This window comes from Aethalodelphis obliquidens, unplaced genomic scaffold (genome assembly GCF_003676395.1).
Source record: "Aethalodelphis obliquidens isolate GAN/ISIS:26980383/991018 unplaced genomic scaffold, ASM367639v1 scaffold18, whole genome shotgun sequence".
NCBI classification, from domain to species: Eukaryota; Metazoa; Chordata; class Mammalia; order Artiodactyla; family Delphinidae; genus Aethalodelphis; species Aethalodelphis obliquidens.
In genome coordinates, this window is record NW_020837962.1 from 14153962 (window position 1) to 14172568 (window position 18607).

General features: G+C 47.6%; 1 protein-coding gene across 1 annotated transcript in view; it reads right to left on the minus strand.

The window, feature by feature from the left end:
• BFSP1 (beaded filament structural protein 1) overlaps nucleotides 1-16040 on the minus strand; it is a 37696-nt gene extending 21656 nt beyond the window's left edge. The window contains exons 1-2 of the mRNA XM_027118320.1: nucleotides 15667-16040; nucleotides 10820-10880 (exon numbers count right to left, since the gene is read on the minus strand). Of these exons, the coding sequence (XP_026974121.1) occupies nucleotides 10820-10880; nucleotides 15667-16040 (435 nt within the window). The remainder of the gene's footprint in view (nucleotides 1-10819; nucleotides 10881-15666) is intronic.
• Between the last annotated feature and the right edge of the window lie 2567 nt (nucleotides 16041-18607).

The following is an 18607-nucleotide window of genomic DNA, read 5'->3' on the forward strand; positions in this document are numbered from 1 at the left end:
TGACACCTTGAGGCCATGTATCTTCAACATAAAATTCATGTTTTAGCATGATTGCTGTGGTGAATAGTGTTTGTTCCTTTCAAGTTGGAAATAACACTTAGGACAGAAGATTGAATGTTCTCACCAAACTTTTTGATAATTCACCAACTTTTATCTCATTCATCTTTTTTTCAATAAATTTATTTGTTTTATTTATTTATTATTTTTGGCTGTGTTGGGTCTTCGTTGCTGTGTGCGGGCTTCTCTTGTTGCGGAGCACGGGCTCTAGGCACATGGGCTTCAGTAGTTGTGGCTCTTGGGCTCTAGAGTGCAGGCTCAGTAGTTGTGGTGCACGGGCTTAGTTGCTCCGCAGCATGTGGGATCTTCCCGGACCAGGGCTCAAACCCGTGTCCCCTGCATTGGCAGGTGGATTCTTAACCACTGCGCCACCAGGGAAGCCCATATCTCATTGATCTTGTTTGGATCAACCAAATAGGTATGAGTAAGTATTTGTGCTCTTCATAAGATAGTGCTGTGATGTCGGGAACTGACTTAAATACTTCAACAATTCAGCGAAATGTTACAGGTCCAAGTTCCTTGCCCCCTCTGCCACGCCCACCTGCCAACACCTGAGGGCTTGCTAAGTGAATTTTTACTGACTTCCTAATGACTTGTTAAAAAGCATGATGAACGTTAGCAATGCGCTCTCACTGACAAAGGTAGAAATGTGGTTTGCTAAAATATTTAAGATATTCCCTACCACTGCATGAACAGAGTTAAGACAGTCAAGGTATGTGGACAGGCCAAGATATTTTGGGACACGCGCCATCCTGGTACTAATAGCATTTAGGTTCCAGGGAGGCATTAGGCCTGCACTCTTAGGAAAGGCACTTGATTCCTTACAATCGTTCCTGTAAAAGACCGCTAGTGTAGGGAGATATGATTGTCTGACGCCGACAGCAAGGATACCAGAATCCTGACCCTATTGTATCACCTGCCTTGAATGAGCTTTTCATGCAAAGTGTTGCCTTAGCACCTAAAACAGCAGAGATCTGGGACTTCATGGAGCCTGGAGAAGAGGCTGTATGAACCTTAGGGACTGCATCAGAAAAAAGGCTTATTTAATAAATATCCATTCACGTGAATTTGGTCTGAAACTTCAGCAAGATTGTCAGGGATCGGCTAACCCTCACCCAACTCAAACCTCTGAAACTATTTTATTTACCCAAGAGAACTGCAGAGTTTATCTTAAAGAACTTAAGAGTTGTGCTAGATCAGATGGGTCGATTTGCAATCGTTAGCGATGTACCTTCACACATGCCTTTTGTGTAGGTGTATGCAAGCCAAAATTAAATAAGTTGGGACTTCCTTGGTGGTGCGGTGGTTAAAAATCCACCTGACAATGCAGGGGACACAGGTTCAATCCCTGGTCTGGGAAGATCCCATATGCTGCGGAGCAACTAAGCCCGCGAGCCACAACTACTGAGCCCACGCGCCACAACTACTGAAGCCCGCGCACCTAGAGCCCATGCTCCACAACAGGAGAAGCCACCGCAATGAGAAGCCTGTGCACTACAATGAAGAGTAGCTCCCGCTCGTCGCAACTAGAGAAAGCCCGCGCACAGCAACGAAGACCCAATGCAGCCAAAAAAAATAATAATAATAATAAAATTTTTTAAATTAAATGTTATTCTAATACAGGGTTGTCCAACCCTCAGGCATAATTTAAAATTTCTTAGTAGCCCCATTAAATAAAAGAAACAGGTGAAATTAATTTTAACAATATATTTTATTTCACCCAATATACCCAAAATCTTATCATTTTATCATGTCATCAACATTTTAAAAGCTATTGATGAGATATTTTCCTTTTTTCCAGCCTAGGTCTTTGAAACCTGGTGTGTATTTCACACTCACAACACATCACATCGATTTGAACTCTCTGCATTTTGACCCCTCCCCAGCCTCACATGGCTAGTCGCCCCTGCGCTGGACACGGAAGGTCTAGAGGACTGATTTTAGACACGTGAACCATCTTGTCTTCCTCAGTGTCTCCTGCTCTAGGGTGAATCCCACAGCCCTTTCAGCCTCTAATTTCCAGTTACCAAATCCTTTCCCCTGAAGACTCTGAAATCCCTTCATGGATACCAGGGATGCCAACGCTGGGCAAACAGGTGGGGAGGGAAGAAGGGAAGGACCCCAAGACCCAGAGCCGGTTCCTCACCCACAGCCCCTGGACTCTCCTGCACGCTTTCCCTGAGGTGCCACCCACTTCTCAGCCCTGGAGCTGGGCCTCCGCTGTCCAAGCTCCGCTGCCCATCGAGAGAAGCAACAGCGTGTGTGAAAATCACACCCTTTAAGGGACCCACCCATGGTCTGAAGTATTATTTTTAAATCAGAAGTAAAAGAATGAACCAAATTATTAAAAGGGATGCATGTCACCAGGTACAGGGCTCTGAACTAAAATAATGTGAAATCCGTCTTTGGGTGTTTTAGCTTCTGGGCTCATTCTTTTGATAAATGAGTTAACCAGTCGCTGACTTTTGATACGCTCTGCCTTCAGGAGTTTACCATCCTGGGGGCTTAATGATGGCTCCTCAAATCCTGTGTCACAGGGATGGTCACACAGAGTACAATGAAAACACAGCAGTATTGCCCTTGTTTCAAGACCTGTGCTGTCCGACTCTCCCCACCCCGCCAGCCCCTGGGAGAGCAGAGCATTACTGATGCTGTTGTGCAAACGCCCCAGGGAAGGTGGGATGCCCCTCGGAGGTCCTGGTGAATGGCTTTCTGAATTACTCAGGACTGTCACATAAGCCTGGGAAGCCCCTTCATGACAGACACGGTGAAGGAAAGAAAGCCTGGGTGTCTTTCCAGCAGTGGGAAAGGGCTGAGGAACCAGATAGATCCTGGGTAATTTACAGGCCTTGGGAAGGACAGAAAGCAGGGAAGTCCCAGCAATCTAAGCAGCTGGGGTCCACGGCACAGTCCTTGGGATGACCCAGCTCCAAAGGCATTCATCTCTGCCCCCAGGAGTCACATCTCTGAGAGAGAGCTGCGATTGGCCCACATGGTCACATGACTGTCGTCTTGCGGACAATCCTACTAGGATTACACTGACGGGAAGGAAAATCAGCCCCACCCCCTTGAGGCACGGTGGTTCCTTGTGAAAGTGATTCTCAGCTCTGGGGATGGGACACTGCTGAGTGGGCGTGGCTAAATCCGGGTCAGAGAGGAGGCAGTGCGGGGTGGAGACCTGAGCTTCACCTTCACTTTCGGGATGCTTTTCTACTCTCCCCACCCTCGGCCCCTCAAGATTGCTGAGGATGGAATGGGGCAGAGAATTCTCAAACATCTTAATTTTTACAAAAAATTCACCCACAACTGATACACAATTACCGGAGCTGAAGAACTGAAAGTGAGGTTTCAAGGACCTTTTGTGTTATTACTTATGAAGGGATCGAACACTCAAGATTTTAGAAATAGAAGGGACCCTAGGACTTCCCTGGTTGCGCAGTGGTTAAGACTCCAAGCTCCCAATGCAGGAGGCCCGGGTTCAATCCGTGGTCGGGGAACTAGATCCCACATGCATGCCGCAACTAAGAGTTCACATGCCACAACTAAGGAGCCCTCGAGCCGCAACTAAGACCCGGTGCAACCAAATTAATTAATTTTAAAAAAAATAGAAGGGACCCTAAAGGTCATTGGTCCTCACACTTTTTAAAGCCACATGTGTCATCCTTCAAACAAAATATCCCAGGGAAGCCAACATACAGAAGGAAAGCAGAGATGTGCTTCTCGAAGGACAGGACGGGGGACAGGAACCCCGATCGGCTGGCAACCCTCCTCCCTCAGAGGCCCTTCAGCAAATCCATGGAACCCGAGGACTCTGACAAACGCAGCTCAGAAACTGGAGTCTCACCTTACGGACGGGGAGATATCGCACCAGTGGGCCGTTCAGCTAGTTAACAGAGGTTAACTGGAGATAATGGGAATGCGATCTTCCCTCTACTAGTCAGGAGTTGAGGGCTGAGTCCTGATCCTGTCCTGCAAGGTGCTTGCTGTTCATCCCCCACCTCCCTCTCAGGGTCAAGCCAAACAACCACTCTTAGGTCCCATCAGCCAACCTTTAAAAGAGTGACACTCCCAAAGGTGCGTTGCTGCCGCTGGAATGTGCAGTTGCTGATACGGGGAGAAGCATTCGTTTGGACGGGTTTTCTTTTGTTTGCACCAGAACTCAGAAATGTGTAGACGCTTGTGTTTTCATTATGCTTTTGGATGCTGTCAGCTGCATTTTCCAAAGCTCCACCAGCCGAAGCGTCTAGATTTTTCCAAATCGAGACTCTGGGCCAATATTCTAATTTTAGAAAACACTCCAGCCCTGATACTGTGTATGGTTTCATCGAGGCCAGTGGTTCTCAAAGTGTGGTCCCTGGACCACACCATCTGGAAATGATTAGAAACGTAAAAAATCTGGTGGATCCCAGACCTACCAGATCAGAATTTCTGGGGTGGAGGCCCAGGAATCTGTGTTTTAACATGCCCTCCAGGTGATTCTGATGCACAGGAAGTTTCAGAACCGCTAGCCTAGACGATTTCTGAGAAAGTAACTGATGAAATAACTAGAGTCCTATATACCCTTGAAAAATCAGCCTTGCCAACCCAGTCACAGAGGTGCTGGAAATCCATTAAAAACCCAACTGTCTGTATCCACACGCAGCCCCAAATCCAGCCCAACTAAAAAAATAAACAAAAACCAAAAAAAAAAACAACTGCTAAAGAATGGGTATTCAAATTCATTAAGATTTCTAGTTAATTAGGGTTTGATTAAAAAAAACACCTACTGGGCTTCCCTGGTGGCGCAGTGGTTGAGAGTCCGCCTGCCCATGCAGGGGACACGGGTTTGTGCCCCGGTCCGGGAAGATCCCACATGTCGCGGAGCGGCTGGGCCCGTGAGCCATGGCCGCTGAGCCTGCGCGTCTGGAGCCTGTGCTCCGCAACAGAAAAGGCCACAACAGTGAGAGGCCTGCGTACCGCAAAAAAATAAAAAAACACCTACTTCAATCCTGGACGCCAAAAACCTTTCCAAAAATGTTAGAGCTGCTTTCCTTCCAGGGCTCACGCTGACCTGGAGGAGCTGGGCACGTCCCTCCACTCCCCACCCTCCCTCTTCCCACCACCTTGCCTTCCTCGACTCCACTCTCACCCTCTGCATCCTTCCTCACGCTTCCTCTGCCTTCTGTTCTTCCAGCCGCCCACCGCCAGCCTCCTCCTACACTCTTCTTCCCCAGATGGCTCTCCTCTTCTCCAGAAGTTCATTTCCAGCCTCAGAGGAATTCCTGGACGTATGAAGGCTTGTAGCCCTGAAATCAAAAGCTTCGTGCCCCATCCTTTCACCCCCCCTGAACTCCCCTGCCTCTTGCTCCTTTCCAGGCATGTTTAAGATACACGACTTACATGGAAAAGCACATACGGCAGCTTTAGGTATTTTCTAAAATTGTTTTCTGGTGAAAGCATTTGACTAGCACCTACATTATTTTCAAATTGGCAATATACATGATGAGTCCTAGAGATTAGCCAAACCCAAATATTTTAAAGTCATCAGTTCTAGGGACTTCCCTGGTGGTCCAGTGGTTAAGATTCTGTGCTCCCGATGCAGGGGACCCGGGTTCAATCCCTGGTCGGGGAACTAGATCCCACATGCTGCAACTAAAGATCCTGCGTGCCGCAACTAAAGACCTGGCTCAGCCAAAATAAATACTTTCTTTTAAAAAAAGTCATCAGTTCTAATAACTTTTAATGGAGTATAATCTGTAAAAATACTGAATCACTATGTTGTACACCTAAAACTAATAGTGGGAATCAACTATACTTCAATAAAAAATTAAGAATAAAAAACAAAAAAAATGTCAATAGACAAAGATAAAATAAAAGTCACCAGGAATGCTTACCACATCCAAAGGCTGAAAATCTGAATAACTTTGGCCCGAGTATGTAAGTAGTATGTTGAGGAATTTATTTCATTTCCAAGTGCATAGCAAGGAGCGGCTGGCTGTTAATACAGGCACTCTGCTCTGGAGGTTTAATTACCTGGGCAGTATACATAGACGGCAGCTTTATGAACATGGTGGCAACCAGTCCTGTCCATACATTGTGATATTTTCCAAGCCAGACTTAAAGACTGGGTCAGAGATTCCTAGTGTACCCCATTTCACACGGCCACACCCAGGGATCAATCCCTTCCAAAGGGACCAAAGGAAACGGACATTAGGCTGCGTTGACAGTCAAAACCCAGATGATGTGACGTCTGTAGATATTCAAAGCTTTATCAACTAAAATCAGTGATATGACCGACAGCCAACAAGATGTGAATTCTACTGTACCATTTCACCTCCTTCTTCTCCAGTGACCATCTCAGTGGACAGAGAACCTGAAGGTCCAGCTGGCTGACCCTTGAGCGGCTGTCTTAATTTGAGTTTTCAGAAACAGACCCCGAGGCAAGGACTGGGAAAGGGTCCCTTATCTGAGAGGTAATCCCAGGAGCACTGGAAGGGGTGGGGTAGTGACACAGGGAAAAGAACAAAGCCAATAAAGGTGTGGAATGAGCGGGTTCCCACTGTGGGCAATGGGCTCAGTCCCCCAGGAGACTGGGAAACTCACCTCTGAACTGTCGGGACGAAGGGTGGGCCAGCCAGGGACTCAGTCACCCCCTCCTGTCCCCCAGTGGCGGAGGGTCGCCCCTGGGGTGCTAATGCCCACACTTCTGGACTGTGCCCCCTGCCACTGCAGACGTTCCCAAGCCAGACAGATGCAGGAAGCTGCCAGCAGGCTCAGCATCTCTATGTGACATTGAGGGCGGCCTGGGGGGATGGACAGGGCACCAACATCTAATGGGAAGTGGCCACCTTCACCCAGAGACTCCGGCTCTGCGTCTGTCTCCTGAGAGACAGCGGTTCCCTGACTGTCCTTGGGAGGGAAAGAATGAGCCTTGGACACAGAGCACCTGGCTCTTGCCCACACCTGCCGCGGGTGGGCTGCGGGTCTCTGAAGTCGTTTAGCCTCAGCAAGGGTGAGTTCCCCCCTGACAGAGGGGCGATCGGACCAGGTTATCTGAGGGTAAAATAAACAAAATCCAAAAGGCTGTTCCGAGGCTCCCGTGAGCTAGTGCAGGGACCTCCCGATTCACTGTATTTGCATCCTGTGCCTGTGATTTCTGCAACATCCAAAATCTTCTACTATTACTCACCCTGTATTTTTTTCAAATTGATTCATGTTTATTGACATGCATTTAAAAAGAAACTTTTTTTTTAATGTCACCTGCTATAGAGAAAAGGTAGTCATAAAAATAAATTCACAGCTATTAAAAAGCTGTTCCCTGGGCTTCCCTGGTGGTGCAGCGGTTGAGAGTCTGCCTGCCGATGCAGGGGACGCGGGGTCGTGCCCCAGTCTGGGAGGATCCCACACGCCGCGGAGCGGCTGGGCCCGTGAGCCATGGCCGCTGGGCCTGCGCGTCCGGGGCCTGTGCTCCGCGACGGGGGAGGCCGCAGCGGTGAGAGGCCCGCGTACCGCAAAAAAAAAAAAAAAAAAAGGTGTTCCTCCACGCACTCCCACTCCACCAGGGGTACGCAGCCACTTCCCGAGAAAACTAAGCTGGCGTCCATCACATCGCGTGACCTGTAATAACAACTGTAACAGGCAGGTCACGTGCATTATTATGTCATTTAACTCTCACCAGGCATGCAGACGGACACCTGCTCCTATGGTGGTGGGAACTAGCATTGTTCCCATTTTCCAGACGAAGAAGCTGAGCCTCAGAGAGGGATACTGAGCGACAGCGTGAAGGGTCTTGCTAGCAGGCTACCCTCCTGTTGTGGATGGCACAGTTCTTGTGGGGAGAAGTGTCTTTCCCTGGACCCGGGAACAGCCACGCCGATGTGCTGCCCCCGCCCGCCCGCGTGCTTGGTCCCATCTTTCCCCAGAACCTTCGTAACATTCTCACGGGACTCATACCCCAATTGTCCACACGCTACATCACAGTATGACGGGGGGAAATGGTGGAATGCCTCTCCCTTATTTTTCATTTTCTTTCTACTGTCTTATTTTTCTACTGGGAATAGGCATTGCTTTTGTAATAAGAGAGAAAAAAAAAACCCAGAAGATTTGAGCTTGTTTTTAGATCCAGTGTCACTTGCCACCAAAGGTAAAAAGGACTAAGTTCTTTCTCTCTCTTCTTCAAGGAATGCCCAGGATGGTACCACGTGAGCAACAACCTTAGGGCCCAGTCCAGAGAAAGCCCTGCTTGCAGGGAGGACAAACAGTCACAAAGCAAAACGAGGTGTGCTGCGGAGGGGCTGAACTGGCACCTAAGGCGAAGAGTGTCAGGTGCCCCTGTTCCTGAAGGCCTCGGCCGATGGACAAGACGGCAGCCCCACCTGCCAGCCTGGAATCGCCACCAAAAACACAAATGGGGGTGAGCCACAAGTGTCAGCTGAGAGCTGAGTGAGGGCAAATGCTAATAAGGCCCCACTCCACGCAGACTTCCAGCAGGCCTTGGGTCCTTGAAACCCAGCTCAGCACACGGCCAGTCATGAGCTGTGTGCTTAGGGCTCCGCTGCAGGACACCCTCCCCGCCATCTCTGTGCTCACTTCTGTGTGCCCATCTGTTCCATTGGCCTGAGACAGTCCAGCTTCTAACAGTCGACCTGCGTAATTACTGACAGCATCAGCTTCACACAGTGTCCCGAGCTGGACAATACATTAGATGCTCACACAGAGATGGTCACAGAAATATCATACAGTCAGTAACATACACAAAGCAATATTCAGTGTCCCTAGAGTGTAGTTCTGACTTTCCCACCGACTAGCGGAATAATCCTAGACAACAGACGTTGGACGAAGCCAGGAAATTAGTGGCAAACACTCCGAGCTAACCCTGAGCTAACCCTGACTGTCTGAAGTTGCCTGGGGTTCCTGTGGAGAAGAATCTTATTTTTTTTTCATTTATTTTATTGAAATATAGTTCATTTACAATGTTGCATTAATTTCTGCTGTACAGCAAAGTGATTCGGTCATACACATATATACATTCTTTTTCACATTTTTTCATGGTTTATCACAGGATATTGAATACGGTTCCCTGTGCTGTACAGTAGGACCTTGTTGTTTATCCAACCTATATATACTAGTTTGCATCTGCTAACCCCAAACTCCCAATCCATCCCTCCACCACCACCCCCTCCCCCTTGGCAACCACAAGTCAGTTCTCTATGTCTGTGAGTCTGTTTCTGTTTCATAGATAGGATCATTTGTGTCATACTTTAGATTCCACATATAAGCAATATCATACGATATTTGTCTTCCTCTTTCTGACTTACTTCACTGAGTATGATAATCTCTAGGTCCAACCGTGTTGCTGCAAATGGCATTATTTCATTTATTTTATAGCTGAGTAGTATTCTGTTGTATATAAATACCACATCTTCTTTATCCATTCATCTGTTGATGGACACTTAGGTTGTTTCCATGTCTTGGTTATTGTAAACAGTGCTGCTATGAACACTGGGGTGCATGTATCTTTTTGAATTAGAGTTTTGTCCGGATGTATGACCAGGAGTGGGATTGCTGGATCATACAGCAACCAGGTGGAGAAGAATCTTAAGGCCACATCTGGGCGCAGCAGGGAAGGGTGATCGATTTTATCAGCAATGAGGTTAGGGGTGGGGAACGGGGAAGGGGGAAGGCAGCCAGGTACCCTGAACAAGCAACCCTTTAAATAACCAGTTCCCATAGGTCCTTCCCCTCTGATATCTGAGCTCTGAAATAATCAGAAAAGGATAATGCTTACAGCTCTTTGCCATCCCTGGTTTCGTCCAACCTCTGTGGTCCACAGTTATTCTGCTATCTGGTAGTCAAGTTCTCCTGGCTACAGCAGAAAATCCAATCAGTTAGGATGGTGATGGAGGATCCAAAGAAGGAAACTGCCCCTGCAAAGAACAACTCCACCCAACCTCTGCAGGAGGGTCTCCAGCAAGAAGCTAAGAATCCTGGTGCCTCGCACATGGCGACTGTTCATGCTTCAAGTGTGAGGAGCTTGAGGGTAAAAGGAAATTTCGTCCTCTATTCTCTTGAGACTTTCCCTGGGGAGGAGTAATCTCAAGACTCTTAGCCAACAGGATAAGGTAGCATTGCATCCAGATAACCACCGTCCGGAGCAAGTTCCCTCCTAAGTTAGGTGCAGACAACAGCCAGTCCCTGTAACGCTGGCCCGTTTTGATAGCCAAGCAAACCAATGAGCTTAACCGTCTAGGGATCTCTCACGAGCTCATTTAGCTTGTGGTAGAGGAGTGTGTGTGGGTGTGTGCATTCACTCACAAAGATTTAGTTGAAATTACAAAGTCAAGAAGGAGAGTGACACACAGACATAGAGAACAGACTTGTGGTTGCCAAGGGGGAGGGAGGTGGTGGGGGAGGGATAGAGTGGGAGTTTGGGGTCAGCAGATGCAAACTAGTGTATATAGGATGGATAAACAACAAGGTCCTACTGTAGAGCACAGGGAACTATATTCAGTATCCTGTGATAAACCATAATGGAAAAGAATATGAAAAAGAATGTATATATGTGCATAACTGAGTCACTTTGCCGTACAGCAGAAATTAACACAACATTGTAAGTCAACTATACCTCATTAAAATAAATTTTTTAAGAAAGAAGGAGAATGACAGCAAAAGAAATAGGGGAATCCTGGAAGAACACAAAGAGGCAGCGCGCGAAACAACCGTTCCGCCGTTTAGCTCCGTCTTGCCGTGAATCTACTCAAACGCAAGGACGGGCTCAGCTCACCTTGTTTAGCCGTTTGAGCATGTCTTTCAGCAGCAGCTGACACTCACACTCATTTTCATACCTGCAGATGGGACACAGAAGGGAGAGTTGGGCAGCTTCCGTGATCCGGTACGTGTGGTCACACAATCAGCATTCAATTAACCTGAGTCCTACCCCCTCTCATTAAGGGAAGCAGGAGCTGAGGCTGCATTTTGGAGCCCACTCCTTCCCAACCTTCTGCACATCCCTGCACATGCAGGAAGTGCCGCCAGTGGCCGCATAGATGGACAGGAGCCTCCCGGCCCGGAGTCCCAGCCCCAGCACCCCAGTGCCCCCTCCCAGCCACTCGAAGATGCAGGAATCAGATCCCAGCACACCTGTACCCCAAGTGCGGCGGCAGCACAGAGACTGGGAGGCTGTACTAACGATCTGTTACATCAAACAGCACTAACCTGACCTGGTCCGGATACCCTATACTATTGTATTTATCATCACGTGTCAGCTTTTCTGGGTTACGCCATTTAATCCTCACAAAATCCTGGAATACAGCAGTTCCTGTTACCCCCTCGGGAAAGACGAGGAAACCGAGGTTGAGAAACTGGCCCGAGGCCTCCGCAGGTGCTCCTGGCACTTCACCGGCATCTGTGCAGCCTTGCCCTGCACACCAGGGGCCTCCTGTGGGCTGGCAGGCAGAGCAGGCTGGACGGCTCAGAGAGTCAGTGCCTCTGGGAGCAGCCTGCAAGCTCTGACAGGGCGAGTCGGTACGTACACACCCTGGCTCCCTGGTCCTCAGCTGGGATCACTGAGGTGTGCTCTCCACCCCGCAGGTGGCCTCCAGTGGCCATGCAGGTAACTTGCCGGGTGACGCACTCAGTGTTGGCTCCTTTCCCTTCCTGCCTATAACCTCCTCACTCCGCAGCTGGTGCTCCCTGATGCCACCTCCCAAATAAGCGACTTTCTCAGGCTCGGTTTCAAGGACTCCAAACTAAGAGAGGGGTGCAGGACTCAGATGTGAGTCTGACAACAAAACTGTGTCCTGACAGCCACACCATGCTGCCTGGGTAGAGCAGGGACACCCTCAAAGTTAAACATACACAAGATTAATAAAGCAGCAGATACTAGGAGCAGGTGTATTTTTTTCCTCCTAGTCGACTTCTTCCCTGGACTTCTAAAAAAATGGTAAAGATCAAGGAAGCAGAGAGACCCCAGAAATCATTCTGGTCAAAACGAGTTTCCTTCTAGGGGGAATTTCACCCCCTGAAGAAAAAGAGAAAGCCCCTTCCCAAATGACCCCTGACCTCATTCCCTGCAAGCTGTCCCCAATATCCATTCTAATAGGACTTAGAGCCCGTCATGTTTGGTGGCCACAGGGCTGCCTAGAAGGGAGACTGCATTTCCCAGCCTTCCTTGCAGCTCAGAGTGGTCCTGACCAATGGGATGTAAGCATGTCTGTGGCCCCTTCCAGGTATCTGCGGTACGAGATGGTGCAGGTGTGTCCTTCTGCATCCCTTCCTCCTGCACCTGAAACAGGGATGCCACAAAGCATCGCTTTCTGTGTCCCTGTACACCCATGCCATGGGTCAAGTCAAGGACTTTATACTGTGACAGGTGCTGGGAAATCGTGCCTCAGAATGAAAAGTCTTGACTTCAGGGAAGAACATGAGGTATAGGAACATTGTTCTAAGTGTTTCCAGTTCCAGAGCCACCTAAGCAGCTCAGCTATAACCAGTAAGCAAAATATATTTGCATCAGTTTTACCTTTCACACCAGGATGTCACATTTAACAGTTTCTTTTCTGTGTGCCTCTAATGGAGCCAGAAATGATGTTTTTTAATGTTTAATTAGCTTTAAGAATAAAACTGTTAACAAAATCTAATTTTCTCATTGCTTCTTCCTGCTAGAAACATCGAAGAATTTCTGTAGCTTAAAAACATATTTAATAAACAACATATTAATGTGATTTTCATGCTTAGACAAGCCTAGATATTTTATTACAGATGAGTGATTTCATTATAAAGAATTCATTGTAAGAATTCATGATATATTCATATATTCATAGAACTGAATATAAAAGTGAATTCATAAAGTGGAAAAAACCACTTTGGCTTCAATTACCTGATTGTTTTACAGGATTATTTTTGGTTTTCAGCGATTTGGATAATTGACTCTATTCATCATTGTATTTTGGTAGTTTTGTTTTTATTTTATTTAGTTTTTATTTTATTTAGCCTTTGTTTGATGTGCTGAAGACCTGATTTTGAAATCATTCAACTACCCAGGTAAAGAACATACCTAACAAGGCTGCATACACCTTCCTACTTCTGCATTAATTTCACCTGGTTCTGGCTAATCATCACCTCACCCCTGGAATTAAACCAAACTCGGTGTGTGTACCCATGCATGTAGATGGGTATGATTTTTATAATGATTTTCAAGTCCCACTACTCAAGTTAAAACATCAAAACTTCTCCAAGGGGGCAATGGGAGGGAATAAATTAAAGAGAATTATCAAATAAATCACAGCGCCTGAAGGGTCGGCTCCACGATGGACATACAACTCAGAGCCAAGTGAAATCAGCAGGACTCATCATGGCCACTCCTCCAACGAGGGCTCCTGGGAGTCATGCCGGCCCAGCCAGATCACAGCTGACTGTGGCCCAAGGACCAGGTAAAGGCCATTTGGGGATCGGAGGTACTCTGATGACCCATGGAACTGCCCTGGGTGTCAACCAGCATTCACTTCCATTCTCTTTAGGGAACATAGCTTAGTATGAATGAAGTCCTACGTTTGGGCCTCACTCCACAGGAGTCCAAGAACAGCTTCTCTCTAAGACACAGTGTTCTGGAAAGGGTATGGGCCTAGGGTGAAAAACCCAAGTTCAAGTCCTGCCACCCACAGGCCCTCTGCAAGCCTCAGTTTTCCCTTGAACGGCCACAGGGATTTTCAGGTTCATTCGTCCAGCTGCAAACCTATTTCTGTGGATCAAAACCAGAAACAGGGATTTCCCTGGCGGTCCAGTGGTTAGGACTCCATGCTTCCACTGCAGGGGGCACGGGTTTGATCCCTGGTCGGGGAAATAAGATCCCACATGTGCAATTTGGCCAAAAAAAAAAAAAAAAAAAGAAAAGAAAAACAGAAGGACTGATGGGAATGGAATCGGTGCTCATGATCTGATAAATATGCTCAGTACCCAATGCTGAATATCCTGCCCACGACTGGGGTTGAGAATGCGGAACTCAAACACAACGCACTTGTGAAGAAAACCCTCTGGCTACCCTAGACCAGAGGTCCTCAAACCTGGCTGTTCACTGCAATCACCAGTGGAGCTCATTAAATATAAAAAACCTGGGCCCCACTTGAGGTCCAGGATGGGGCCTGCACATCTGTATTTTTTAGTTAATTTATATAATTTTTAAACAGATAAATCTCTTACATGGTTAGAGACTTTTTTAAATGACAGAAAAAGGTAAAAGTCTCCCTCTCACCTCTGCTCCTACTTCCTTATTCCCAGAGGTAACCAGTGTTATTAGGTTTCTGTGTGTGTGCTTGTGTCGTCTTTTTTCTTATGCAAGCAAAACCTCTCTACTCTGACCTCCGTCTTCTTAAAATAGATGATAACACACTACTTTTTTTCACAATTGCACAGTATTCCATTGCATGAATGAAGCACAATTTTATAATCTGACTCCTATTAACAGGCCTTCAGGTTGGTCCCAGGCCTTTGCTATTGCAGATCACGCTGCAGTGGATATCCTGGTGGACATGCCCTTTGACACCTCCTGGAGTGAGTATCAGAGGGTAAATTCCCTGAAGTGCCCAGCTGAATCAAAGCGCACACCCTTTTATCACCTGGAAAGATGCTGACAAGTTGCTGAGCATCTTTTTTCTTTGAATAGCTTTTTGGGTGATTTTAACACATTATTCAGTCTGTCAAAAGGGGGGACATTGCCCAGGAGCAGGACCTCTGAAACTTCAAGGTCGTTAACTTAAACGACGAATCACCTGGGGGTCTTTTTCAGAGTCTGATTCAGGAGCTCTGGGGTGGGCCCAAGAGTCTCCATTTTTAACAAGATCCTGGGTGATGGCAATGCTGCTGGTCCATGGATCACACTTTGAGGGGCCAGACACTAGCAGGCACACGCTGAAGCAATGTCCAGGTGTCCGCTGTGATGCAGTGAAGGCCGTTAGACTTAGCATGCTCAAGACTTGAATTCCAGTCCCAGTGCAGCGATCCACCAGCTGAGTGACCTTGCCCCCAATCTCTACATTGTCTGAACCTCAGTCTCCTCATCTGTAAACTGGGTGCAGTACCGTCTATAACAGGATGAGGCTGTGAGGATTAAATAACATCGACACATCTCAAAAACACTGTGCTGAGCGGAAGGAGCCAGACACATAAGAATAGGTCTAGAAGATTCCAGAACAGGCAATAGTAATCTATGGTGACAGAAATCAGAACGCTGGGTGCCTCTGCTTGGGGGGACTGGGGAGAGGGAAGCAAAGGCTGGGAAAGGGCAGAAGGTAACTTTCTGGGGTAGAGGAATATCTTGCTTGTTTTAGTAGTTACATGGGTATCTGTTAATACATTCGTCAAGCTCACTGAGCTACACACTTAAAATCTGTGCATTTCATTGCACGTAACTTAGATCTAGACTCTAAAAGACATTAACAGCAAATTACACGATTTCATGCAAACCGTGACGTGCCACCAAAATGGAAGCTAGTCCTATCTTAGGGAGATGCAGCACGTGCGTGCCTCTGCCGGGATGAAGTCACCGGTCGCCTGGGCCCGGAGACGGCCCTCCCACCTCCGGGGGCAGCGCTCTCCCGGCCCGCGCTGCCTCTTTACTCCCACGGCTGCGCTTACTTGCTTCGGAACTCGCAGAGGGCGCGCTGCGCCTCTGCTCCCTGGCGCTCCAACCGGGTGCGCTCGGCGGCCAAATCCCGGGCGCGCTGGCGGTTGCCCTCGACGTGGCGGGCGAGGGCATCCTCGGGGCCGGCCAGCTCGTCCAGGCGCTGGAAGGCGTCCAGCTGCCTCCGCAGGACGGCGTGGCGCTGCTCGAGCGCCCGGGCCCGCTGGACGTGGGCGGCCACGCGCTCGCCGAGCCCCTGCAGCTGCGCCAGGCTCGGCGCAGCCGCCCGGCTCTCCACCAGGCTGTCCAGCTCGGCGGGGTGCGGCGCCTCCTCGGCGCGCTCGTACTGCTCCTTGCGGGCCTGGAAGACGTAGCTGCGCCGGTACATGACTCCTCTGCGGGCGAGCGTGCAGCCGGCTCCCAGAGGCCCCTCGTCGAGACAGCAGCGCGCTAAATAAACATCGGAGGCCCCTGGCACGCCGCTGGGACGTTCCAGAGCCGATCAGCTGTTGCTCAGCGCTGCGCCCAGCCTCGGGCAGAACAAAAGAGCGGTCGGCCTGCTTTTGTGCGCTGGATTAGCGGCCCATACAGCTCTGGGGGTTGGAAGGTTACATTGGGCAATGTGGTTTTTGTTCCGTGATTGTTAAAGCCCGTTGTTTTGTGAGTAAATGGAGGGTCAGGAGGACAGGAGGGGCATGCCTTTCTTTTGACTGCTTCCACTGGGAATTGTGAAGGAAGCCCAAGGGAGCTTGTTAAACTTGGACTAGTCGGAGAGCCCAAGGACCCCTGGCTTTGTCTCTTCTCTCTCTTTCAGTCAAGCTCTCAATGCCAGAACTTTTTAACAATACCATTTTCTTTTCTGATTACTTAAGCAATTCTTTTTCGTAATTGCAACATGACATTCAGGACCCCTCCTTATATTAGGGGTTCTTAACCGTGGATGCAAAATCAAATGGCACCTCTGGGTAAATTGTGAGGTGTATTCAAGTAAGTTCTTACTGATACTTGTGCATGTTTGTAACCAATCTCTTCTTTGTACAATAACTCAGAAAAGTTGTCCTTATTATAATATTATCCTGACTCTCATGGCTTCTGAAAACGTTTCCAGAGTAGGAGATACAAGCAGAGCTCCATCAGGACGTTGGCATAATAGATTATTTGAACCAAAGAAAAAATTCTTAAAGATTTGATAAATTGGCCAATTCTCAATTACATAATATGAAGGAATTTTTTTTTTGCCACTATGTTTCATTTTAATTTGTATTATGGAAATAACAAAGCTAGGCTTTGACAAACTTAAAAGTAAATTGTGGGTGTTGAAAGAAATGAATAGCATCTGATCAGGATGTTCCTAAATATAAATATTTTGTCCTATCTCCAGTTTTAAAAATCATTATCAAAAGCCTGTTTTCATAAAAGTAAGGATTAGCAGTGCCATCTAATTAACTCTATGGATTGCACATAGTATACTACAAATTAAAGTCATAGTTATCAAAGATCAAGAAAATTACACAGATCTTTGTTGGTTTCTCAGAATTTATTTTTTTCTCCAAAAGGACTATGATAATGGATTCAGTCTGGAATGAATCTATGTAAGGGCCAAAGTTGTGCTGGCAGTGTGGTTATTATTCTATTTTGCTGTCTTAAGCCATTTAAAAATAGATTTTATGATCAAATCAAGGAGCACCAATGAGTATTTTCTATGGTATGGCGCACATATACCATGCTGATTGCATGGTAAATTGGTTTCAGGCTTCCTAGAGAGCAAAACCAACGTAGGACAAGAATAATTTATTAAAAAAAACATTCATTCCCTTTGACATCATGTATCAGTCAGCTATTGCTACAGAACAAAATGACCCCCAAACTAAGTAGCAGACAAGAAGTCTTTATCACTCTGTCCCAGGTCTGCAGCTCAGCTGGATAGCTCTTCTGCAAGCTGCAGGTCTTCTGATCAGCTCGTGCATCTCTGCTCCAAATGTCTGCCATCCTCCTAGAGCTTGCAGTGACAGAAAGATGAGAGCAAGCCCAGGCACACAAGATCGTTCTAAGCCCTTGTTGGCATCGCGTCTGCTAACATCCCATTAGTCAAAGCAAAGCCCACAGCCACAGCCTCAGTCAAGAGGCATGGTTCACAGAAGGCCATGGCGAGGGTGTGGGTGTGGAACTCTGTCACAATGGAGTGAAGCATTGGGAGGGACCAGCAACCCAGCCTACCACTCATAGAAATCCCGTCTGAGAAAAACATAAACTTCCAGGAACATAACAAAAGAAAAAATATTATTTCCTTTTAATCCAGTGGAACAAACACTTAGAAAACATCTACTCACAAAGCATCATCTGGAAGAGTTAAATATTGAACAAGGTCAAGTCCCTACCTTTAAGGGGCAGGAGACAAATTCCTACTCAACGAATGAAGACACAAGGAAATCTGGGATAAGTTCTAAAATAGAGATGGTAATAAAACGCTGTGGTTGTATCAAGGCAGCAGCAGTGAGCGGTGCGTGGGCAGGTAGGGAAGTTGGAATTCCAGGCAGAACAGCATGAACGAGGTGTGAGCCCTGTGCTCCCCGAACACGGTGAGGCCAAATCGAGGCGGGCATGGCAAGAACAGTCCCACAAGGGTAAGTTCAAAGGCCTCCCATTGGTGGTAGTGGATTGAACATGGGCATGATCTCTACTCCCTCCCCCAAGCCCCACCGAAAATGGCAGCAAAGAATGTTTTTAGATTAAAACTCCACAAAAATAAGGAAGAAAAGAATACAGTGGACAAGATATGTGAACAAATTTTCAGGAGACTGACTAAGCACAGTGGAGCAAGCTAAGAAACCTAAGTGTCTCGGGGGGATGGGAGAGGAAAACAGCTGGTTCATGCAAGAGAACCTCAGAAATCTTAGGAATTGGATGTACCAGATATGGCAGAAGATGGAGGTGAAGGGTAGCGCTACCGAGTCC